The 10,235-nt window shown below is 38.3% G+C and overlaps 2 protein-coding genes across 6 annotated transcripts in view; one reads left to right on the top strand and one right to left on the bottom strand.

Annotated features, from left to right (window-relative positions):
* LOC108753646 (zinc finger with UFM1-specific peptidase domain protein-like) overlaps nt 1–9,171 on the top strand; it is a 9,565-nt gene extending 394 nt beyond the window's left edge. Inside the window, exons 1-9 of one of the 5 annotated variants that reach the window (XM_018495433.1) lie at nt 1,118–1,171; nt 1,927–2,166; nt 4,834–5,129; nt 5,629–5,932; nt 6,013–6,443; nt 6,520–6,922; nt 6,993–7,120; nt 7,192–7,415; nt 7,508–9,171. In XM_018495433.1, the coding sequence (XP_018350935.1) occupies nt 1,961–2,166; nt 4,834–5,129; nt 5,629–5,932; nt 6,013–6,443; nt 6,520–6,922; nt 6,993–7,120; nt 7,192–7,415; nt 7,508–7,552 (2,037 nt within the window). In that variant the 5' untranslated portion in view covers nt 1,118–1,171; nt 1,927–1,960 and the 3' untranslated portion in view covers nt 7,553–9,171. Of the gene's footprint in view, nt 1–1,117; nt 1,172–1,193; nt 1,429–1,926; nt 2,167–4,833; nt 5,130–5,628; nt 5,933–6,012; nt 6,444–6,519; nt 6,923–6,992; nt 7,121–7,191; nt 7,416–7,507 lie in introns of those variants that run through there. The other 4 variants (XM_018495436.1, XM_018495435.1, XM_018495432.1 and 1 more) reach the window with 4 other exon arrangements.
* Nucleotides 9,172–9,464: 293 nt separating this feature from the next.
* On the bottom strand, nt 9,465–10,080 carry LOC108753499 (cytochrome c oxidase copper chaperone). Its single transcript, XM_018495091.1, has 2 exons — nt 9,897–10,080; nt 9,465–9,646 (listed from the first exon to the last, which is right to left on the bottom strand). Exons 1-2 carry the CDS (start codon nt 9,995–9,997, stop codon nt 9,562–9,564), a joined length of 186 nt encoding a protein of 61 aa, XP_018350593.1. The 5' UTR covers nt 9,998–10,080; the 3' UTR covers nt 9,465–9,561.
* Nucleotides 10,081–10,235: the final 155 nt, after the last annotated feature.

Raw genomic sequence — 10,235 nt, 5'->3', positions numbered from 1 at the left:
CCCCCCTCCCTCCCTCCCTCCCTCCTCTCTCTCACCCTTCATCCGCGAGACGGCGGCGACGTTACATGCGTCTCGTCGTCGTCGTCGTCGCCGACGACGCCGCTGATCGCGAGATATCGGCCTTCCATCTATTATCGCGGGGGAACGAGTTATGAACTGCCACGGACCTCCGGCTGGCCTTCGGCTGGCGAGAGTCCATCGATTGACTCGCCGCACCGACGTCGCGATACGGCATTAGACACGGCTGATAGCCGTGCCGTTGCGGGGGTGAGATCGTCGCCGGAGGTGAGAGAAGCCCTTAAGTGCAGCGTTTGATTCAAATGTATAGGATGATAGGATGCTTCGAACGGGAGGAACGCGTTTTTCTGGAACGGTTCCAGTCCGACCGTTGATTGCTCCGAGTCGATTGTACCGCAGTGGGATTAATTGGAGTCGATCGTAGTGATTTGATAGATTAGGAGTGCTCTCCAGCAAGAGTTGTGTCATCTGTGTCTCTTGCGGGAAAACACCACAAATCCAGCGATTTGTCCCGATACGTTTTTTTCCATATCCAATTGTCGTGTTTAAAATACCAGCGGAGAGGGAAAAGACTCTAGAAGTAATTCATTGCAATTCGCTAACTACTATGTTATTAGCGTATCGCGAACTTTATTTCATGGTTGTCGAAAAGGATGTTCCCCTGTTCGATCACGCACCCGAGGGAGAAAGGAAATGTGAGAAAAATCGAACGATACCGCGCTACGGTTAAATTTCCCAGGTGTTCGTTCGTATATCACCACCGTGAACCATTTTAAAATATCACGAAGAGTCCGTTGGAACGAGTGCTCCTGCTGCTGGTGCTTCGGGAATTAGATTATACCGATAGTGTCAAATAGTGCATGTTCAGCCTCACTCAATTGAATTAAATTTGATCTTCGGTATTCGATGCACCATCTAGAATGCCCGAAAGAAGATTTGAACGATCGCGTTTCTTTATTCACTGAATCGATTAACTAATTAACGTTGATCTCCTGTGAAATCAATTCCGGAAGATACGAATCATCCGGAAGTTGCGGATTCGCTCGCCACAAGATATTCAGAGGCTATATCGATTATCGGAAGACGCTAATCGAAATCGCACGCATAACGTCAAATTATTCGTAAACTGTCGTATATGCTAATCCGCCGTATCGTAAGTGGATCTAAAAATCACAACTCGCGACCTCACCCTCGTTGCATTATCCTACTCGTCGTTCGAACGCGATGGAAACATTTTCTCTCTAACTTCTTCTTTACTCTTTCGGGAATGAATAGGATAAATAGATAAAATTTGCAGGAAAGATGGAAGCATTTTCTCCCTAACTTCTCCTTTGCTCTTTCGAAATGAATGGGATAAAATCTGCAGGAAAGGGACGAAGAAAAGTAGTTACGATAGGATAAATGGCAACGGTTCTTGTTCCAATTATACATAATTATTTCGTAATTAATATCAATACACATTGATATTGTAAAGGCTAATTATTTATAGTTTGTATTTTACGAATATATAAATTTATACGGAGGTATTTTATAAATTATTATTTTTATAAATTTTATATATATATATATATGTACATAAAAAATTATTTTTATAAATTATTCTATTAATTATATTATTAAATTTATTGTGTACGTGTGTTACTATAAAAAGTACATTATTTTTAATCTCATCAATATAATCGAGGACGTTCAGTGTAAATACATGATATTTACGTAACGATTCGCCGTAATCCCATTCGCCGTTGCTACATCCCTCCGTTATTTACCTCGGAAATGTCGAATTAATCCCAGTTACTCGCATTGCGGATAGCGCGCGCGAATCGGTATTAAATTTACGATCGGCAGTACCGGCACCATAAATCCTCGCACTTCCCTTAATGATGTTCGACTGAATTTTATGTGGTAAAGGATCCGGAAGGCCGCTACCTCGGACACCCTGAAAATGGCGTCCAGTAAACCGCCGGAGATGAATTACACGTGCGAGATTTGCGGCCTGGAGGGCTTCAACGATGAGGAAATGCGATCGCACATGGTGCAGTACCATCTCCAGGGCGCCGCCAACTGCCCGTTCTGCGACCTGGGTGAGATCTCGCCTACGGAGATGCTGGTCCACGTTAACAGCGCTCACCTGGATTACCTGACTCCGAGGTACATTAGAATGCATAAAAAGTAACACTGTTCTTTTCTTGCGCACTGCATCTTTCTATAAAGTGGAATATAAATTTCTTTTAATTCGTATTGTTATATTTATCGCATTATAACAGAAAGTGAGATAAAATCGAATAAATTCATTAAACTTTATTTTTACGGAGAGTATTACGTAATCATAAAAAATTACTACATTAAAATCCTATTAAATTATTAAAGATACATTGAAAATAGATAATATTTTCCCCTCGATTTTCCCTAGTCAGTTAAACTTTTACTATTCTACCACTTTCTATTTCGTAACGCTTGATTACAAAAATAGATGGTCTCCATTAGTTCAATCTCCTATCCAGTTTTACTCCATCTTCTTCTAATAATAAATAAAAATGATAATAATAGAACGGATAAAAATATAAAAGAAATTTATTTTTCCAAGAAATGTTTCGGTAAAAATTAAACCATAGGACTATCCATTCGCGTTGTTTGAAATCCCCAAAATTTCCGCATTTAGAATGAGATAAATATATATTCGATTGGATATTAAAGAAAGAGAAAGTGAAGATTCTGAGAATAAAAGATGCAAGCAATTCCAGCAGACCTAATGCGAAAAATATTAAAACGAATAATAATCTGATGAATATTATCTGATGAATATCATTTAGCTAATTATTCTGTTGAGTGTAAATCTCGACCGGAAATCTCTAGTTTAGCTGAGAACCAGATTTATCTGTGTACATGTTGCAGATTTTAATCATAACGTTTTCAATCAGCTAAAATCGCATTTATCCGAGACAGCACATACCGTCCATTGAATGTGTACTGTCCGTGATGATAATTACTTGAATTATGTTTAATTTTATCATATATACACTAAGAAAGATGAATCCCAAAATAAAAATATTATCAATAATTTCTTCAAAATCTTGTATTATAATATTTACGGTTGTAGAAATAGCTTTTTAGTTAAGATTTTCGATGATGACTATTCCTCGATTTATTTATAGCGATTTTGACTGGGAACACTGATGTGCACACACACTGATGCATATTAAAACCATTGTATACTGTGAATGTTGACCTTTCGAATTTCTCTATTATTTCGTAGCACGTCTCTCGCAACATTCGGAAATGACTTTGAAACTATAAATATACATTTTCTGTATAATAAATCACATTACTATAATTTAATCTGCAAAATTGACTGCTTTAATGAATACTTTTCGCACCTCTTCAATGTAATTTTAACTTTTGCTTTACTTTTTTTACGTTTTATCAGATATATTAATTCATCGTCATACTTGATGACAATAATATTACATGAATATATAATACAAATCATTTATTATGACGTGAACAATTAAAGGTGCTTTTCATGCTGACGTTCGACGCTCATTTTCAAAATAGGTCAATAAGATATATTAGAGAGAGGAAGAGAGTGATAAACTGCTCCTCCTCTAGTTGGAACATCAAAACATTCCATAGACATGGAAGAAATTGGAGAAAACTAGTCACGTGTTTCCATCCTGATTGGACGTGGACACTAAAATGTCCTATTCACGTGACCAGTTTGCCACTCTCTTCCTCTGAGACTCTTTAGGATTAATCAAAATTGACGCTAAACAATAAAAATGCATGAAAAATGTATAGTATCATGTATGTGTAGAGATGCTAATGTCAAAATTGATACCACGTGATCACACTCACGCTGCTTTTCAGCGTTTCATGAAATGGCATTATTTGTATTTGTACCGACAATTACACCAACTCATGGACCTGACAAATTTGTCGGGTTCACTTTCGTACATTGTGCGGTGTACTGAGATGAACACTGGAGAAAGACTGCATCATTCGACCAGACGAACACACCAGTTGCATCCGAAAGTTGATACCGAAATGTGCAGTCAATCATAGTGTGTCTCAGTTGAAATCACTATGAGTTTAAAAATAAAATTATCAAAACAATAGAATGTATTGGAGATTGCACGATTTAACCTTGTTTTGTACTTATATTAGATACGTTTTTGCGGCAATTAAAATATTAATTATAGCTTATCAATTATTATTACCATTTATTGGTATTATCATTACCTATATTATTGACTAAGTCGTTTAATTTCTATATACCGATACTTTACCGATACTTTACCGACTGGTAACAGTATTACCATCAGTAAATTATCGATAACTGATATTTAATTTCCCGCCAACGAGCCATATGATCAGAGACAAAATTAAAGCTAACCGAACGGTTTCAAATAATTGTCACTACATGTTACTGAATCGAATGATACAGCTAACAGTGTATTGTCAACAACCGTCTATGAAACAAAGTACAGGCATACACATAGGCAAATCTAAAGCAGTGCAAAACCCATCTCGACGAGATAGAACCAGAGAGGTTTCTCTGAGACAGAACAAACGTGCAAGTGTCAGTAAAGCTGTACCAGATTTATTCATGTGGAAAACGAGGAAGCGACGACGCGCCGAGGAACGCGGGAGGAATTTGTTGACCGAATTGTAATACGTGCTTTGTAATACGACAAGTCGACAATACTTGACATTCATATCTATGCGCGCTCGTGCATGAATATTGTTCGGCTCGCTTTATTGCTCTGGTAGCCCCAATGGAGAAAAATCGGCTAACGCTGTTACTTATATATATTACAGCACCCCGGAGAATGATATGATGGCGTTTATCGACGATGACTCGTTGATGGATGAGCACAACAGACGCGACGAGTGTCGGGCGCTCTCGCCGTCTATGTCTCTGCGACCACCTCATCTGCAGAACGGCTGGGGTAGCTCTATGAGTCAGCGCATCAAGCAACAGCAACAGCAGCAGCAGCAGCAGCAACAACAGCAACAACAACAACAGCAGCAGCTGTTGAGAAAGCCGGTCCAAGTAGCAAGTTCCAACGTGAATAACAATAACAACAATAACAACAGTAACAATGCCAATGCTGGTAATGGATACTGTTTAGATTATAAGTCTGTCCTTTTTAGTTGAACTTTTTAGATAGTACAAAATGTACTAGTAATTTGCTGGCAGATTGACAGCAAATTTGATTATATTTCTACTGCAGATTCATAGCCATCTGTGTGCTCAGATTAGGATCTATCGATAATCTATTGATACATTGTGTCAGTAAAAACTGAGAAAGATCTACGTGCACAAGTAATTTGGCAGCAGGCTTTATTCAATTTTCGGTAATTTATCGATATTGTTAGACTCTATGTGAAATTTATTGTCCTCTTTTGCTATAAAAAATTAGCATACTTTACTCAAAATCTGACTCTGCAGACTTGACTATCTGATACTTGCATAATTCATCTTTCCTCTTTTTTTTTTTCTGTGAATAGAAGAGGAGGAAAATGAACTATGCAAGATGTTTAGCTAAAAAGAACAGATTTTATATTCGATCTGAGAATGTGAATGGCAATTAATGTATTCTTCTTGTTTAGTGTTAGAAGGTGCAGCGGGTCAAGGTTCACCGTTGCGTTCAGGCCTAAATCTGCAACTACGCTCGCACGCTTCCCCAAAACTTCCAGTGCAGGAGTGCCCGATGTGCCCCTACAGTTCCGACAGTCCACTGAGGCTGGAAGAGCATATCAATCGCCAACACTTTGATCTCACCTCGCCGTCCTTCCCGCCGGAATCACCGCCATCGCGGGACGGAGTCTTCAACTGCCCCCTTTGTGTTACGTCTTTTCCGAATTCTTCTGATCTTGAGTTACATGTCAATATCGAGCACAAAGATATACTTAGGTACGCATTCACGTGCAATATATTTAAGAGTAAATTAATTATAGCACAATAATTGCTTAACGATGATTTATTTTTGTTAGCCCTGCAAACGGAACAAGTTCACAATCCGATACGGCTACTATCAGTAGCGACTCCACGCCTGCCTGTCCAGTATGTCTTAGTACATTATTTAAAAATAATGACGACCTAATGGCACACATCGAAGAGCACTTCAACAAGAAGAGCACGCCGTCGCCCGTGACGCCAGACGTGTCGACCGACCGTATGCTAGCGAAGGACATGGAGAGGAGAGAAAAGGAAGTAAGGAAACTACGCGAACAGCGCGAATTCGAGATGTTGAGAGCGCAGTACGGTATGGACAATCAGGGTAACTTCAGAGAACAAAGTGTCACTAATATGCAGCGGGCTGTGTATGCGGGTGAAATGACGGTGGCCGATTTTTTCGAAAGACAAATCGAGCTCAGAGTCGCCGAAAGTAGCGGTATCGACGACGGCAGTTCTTGTACGCGCGGTACGTGCAATTTATAATATCCTTTACGCAAAAGTGTCTAACTTTATTCAAGAAACTTGGCATTATTCTCTTGCAGGGCTGGTCCCGAAAGTACGAGCCATTAGTCAGGCTTGTAGTAATATAGTGAATACCTGGATGTGTTCCACTGTGGACCATTACGCATCGACTTACGGCGATAAGGGTTGGGGCTGCGGTTACAGAAATATGCAGATGCTAATCTCGTCTCTCTTGCAGCATACAGGATACAACGATCTAGTTTACAAAGCGTGGAGCTCCGGTGCCGGCGGCAACAGTTCCACGGAGAATCCCCTGCGTAGCTCCATGCCATCGATCTCAAGATTGCAAAAGATGATCGAATGGGCGTGGGCGCAGGGGTTTGATATCCAGGGTGCGGAGCAACTCGGCGGTAAACTCGTTAACACTAGGAAGTGGATCGGCGCCACGGAGGTATTCACGCTGCTGTCTAGTTTGAGGATAAAGTAAGTTCCATAAACGCGATTGGTTGCCAAGTCATACGACGCACACTTTTCTTTCCCTAATTTCGTACAGGTGTCAACTGGTGGACTTTCATAGACCTACCAGCGCAGACGGCGGTCATCCTGAATTGTTCAATTGGGTCTTGCAATACTTTCAAAGATGCGAAGACTTCAAGCCACCTCTTTATCTTCAACATCAAGGTAAGCGTTTTTCTTTTCGCGTATATTTTTCAGAAGTTAAAAACCAAACTAACACATTCAAATAAATTTAGGGCACAGCAGAACAATCATGGGCGTGGAACAGCTAAGGGACGGTTCAATAACCATGTTGGTGTTGGATCCGAGCCATAGCCCACCGCAAATGGCGCATTTCAATAGTACGAGTAGCGCGCCTGGAGCGATGAGGCTCGTACGGAAATCCACCGCAGCAATGAAGGCCAGACAGTATCAAGTTGTAGCTGTAACCGGTACTATGGATACAGAAGCGCAATACCAGGTAATGCATACAGACGCCTTTAAATAGTCTCCTTATTTATTTAACAATACGCATGACGTGTTAATCTCACTTCTTGTATTTCTTTTTTTCAGCAAAGTAAAGTATTACGATCAATGCGAGTTCCTCAAGACAGGTGAGAGTTGCTGGTCCGAGAAATAATCGAGCCTCGGGCAAAGACTATAGACTACTGCCTCAAACCAATCTTATCCAATATCCTTGAAATTACGTGACCGCGATGTCCTATGTTCTTCTACCGCTAGCAGACTTATTCCATTGTAGTATATTATACATAGTTGCAGATCTCGTATTATTTAACAATATATTCTTGCATCTCTCTAGTCGTTAACGATGGACTGACTTCTTGAATCATTGTGCCCGCGCGAAGCCTGTGACGCGGTGAACAATTTTGCGGAGCTAATATTTAAATATCAAAAGATGGCTCTTCGTCGCGTCGCTGTAAACGAGTACGTAATCTTTTTCTGAACGGAGAAATCCTTAATTTTAAATAAAAATTTGTCGTGCGCGTAAATTTCTGCGAAGAGAATTATCAGATTCAAGGCGGGGTGAAAGGCCCGTGGGAACATAGTGTTAAATCGATCGTCATTTCTTGTCCAAAATGTTCTGCTCAATTTTCGTCGCACCGAACAGGCTGTGCTAACCCTTAGTCGACCAATCGTCTTGTACCGATCGGTTGCACCATCGAAAAAGCCGTGGCAGAGCTTGGAAAACGAGACTTTTTCGTAGCTGTGATGCTGTTATCAATACGACGCTAATCATTCACATCTAACGGATACACTCTTGGAAACGCTCCAGAATCAACGCGGTGTTCCCAGCACTTGTCTCGTTCTACAACTTACAATCTGTGACAAAGATTTCCATCAAAGCGTTGTCGACTTTTAGTCAATATAAAAAGTGCCGAGAGCCGTACGGTGCATACTTTACGACAAGTTTTATATAACAATATGAAAGAGATATTCTTTGACGCATTTTGATTGCTAAAACGCTTCTATAAAAGAATCTGGAGTGTCTGCAAAAGTGACCAAAAAATCGCATTTTCATATATTATATATATTATATACTATATACACACACATACACATACATACGCCACACATATATTACACATCTGCACATTCTTCGTTATATCGTATTTCACTTACCCACACATAAAGTACAACTACTTTCATATTAATTACAAATATTCTATTTAATTATCCTATTGACTTTAGGCTACTTATGTCATAGCTCGTAAGTCCAACGCAATGCTGTGAATGAGAAGATAGATGAAAAAAAAAAGTCCATTTACTTGTTATTTATATTATACACTTGACAGTTATGTGAGTTAGTACATTCTTATTATTACTCTCTTATCATATTTCATAAATTGTACTGATATATATCTAAGATCTATTTATTATAGTTAAAAATATATTTGCGACCATTCTATGAGGAAGCGTGATGCTTCGCGGGATCGTCGCGTCGTTGTTTTATAGCTTCGATATTTATGATGCACCAGTCAAATGTAAGTTTGTCTTTCAGCCCAGTAGGACCACGTCGCAATAACATTATTGACTGGCTGTAAAAATTGTCAAAAATGATAAATTGCAATTATAGTATTGGAGATTTCGCCATATATCGATTTAAGAATCTGTTCATTATTTGGAGTGTTCAGGGAAACCAAGCTGTGGAATTGTTATGCAAGAGTAAAACCTTCGCATTAGCCACACATCAAATTAAAATATATGCTTTGTTAGAATTCCCAATATGACTTCGCTCCTTATTCTCTCATCCTATGCCAATGATAGCAAAAGGAAAGGACCAGCTTAGACTGATAAATCTTATATATATATAATGGAGAAAAAGAGTATAATTTTATTTCTCTCTTACATAGTTATATTACAACAGTACTTCATGTTTCTTGAAGCTCAATCAAAATAAATTATTTATATTACTTTTTTAGAGCTTCATAAACATAATAGTTTATTTTTTATCAAGTCTAAAAAGAAAATTATTTACAAAGTATAGATACATAAATATATATGTAAATATGCTTATAACCTGAGACTTCTCAAGATTCTTTGTGGAATATGCCCTTTACAACAAAGACGTTTTTTTTTCTTTGGTATGAAGACATTATTCTTCTGTTTTATATATTAAATCCCATTGATCGCATACATGTTTTATGTGCTTCTATAAGGTCGCCACAATTTTCCTCACCCTTTTCTATGATACTGAAAATATAAAACATAATGATATAAAACCTTTATGATATAAAACCTATATATATAAAATTAATTACACAAAAAAAAATGTTAATTTTTTTTTGATTAATTTTAAACATAACCTTAAAACAAAATATACATAACTACTGATAACAGCTGTATTAAAATATAAATTTAAAATTTCCGTCCAGTAAACAAAATATAACATTTCTAACCTAACACAACTTCGTATTCGTGATTAAAAAATTATGTTACACACCATGCGTCTCTCACTTTCTTAGTTTCAGGACAGGCGCAGCAAGGTTTCAGTTTCTTCTTTTCTTCCGACTTCGCTTCTATTTTTGTTGCAGAGTTACCCATTTTTATTAATTAGAAAAAAAAGGCAGCCTCACAGTTTTGCAACAATTTCGTACGATACCAAATTGCGTAGAAATACGTAGGACTCAAATATGTAGGAATGCCATAAGCGCCTCTGCAGTAAATTGCGCAAATCATATAATATGACTTATCTACAATCAACAATAAAGAAAATTATATTTTTTATAGCAAATTTAAGTTAAATTTGCTAGTAATTTCACAGACTATTGATAATCATGAA

The sequence above is a fragment of the Trachymyrmex septentrionalis genome, unplaced genomic scaffold (genome assembly GCF_001594115.1).
Source record: "Trachymyrmex septentrionalis isolate Tsep2-gDNA-1 unplaced genomic scaffold, Tsep1.0 scaffold7, whole genome shotgun sequence".
NCBI lineage: Eukaryota > Metazoa > Arthropoda > Insecta > Hymenoptera > Formicidae > Trachymyrmex > Trachymyrmex septentrionalis.
Note: the sequence above shows the minus strand (reverse complement) of the source record. Positions and strands in the feature narration are given on the sequence as shown.

Bases quoted from the DNA above. Each gene is read 5' to 3' on its own strand.
- LOC108753499 (XM_018495091.1), bottom strand. From the start codon at position 9,997: ATGGGTAACTCTGCAACAAAAATAGAAGCGAAGTCGGAAGAAAAGAAG. The intron at 9,647-9,896 runs GTGTGTAACATA...TTATATTTTCAG, and splicing joins AAGAAAGTGAGAGACGCATG to TATCATAGAAAAGGGTGAGG.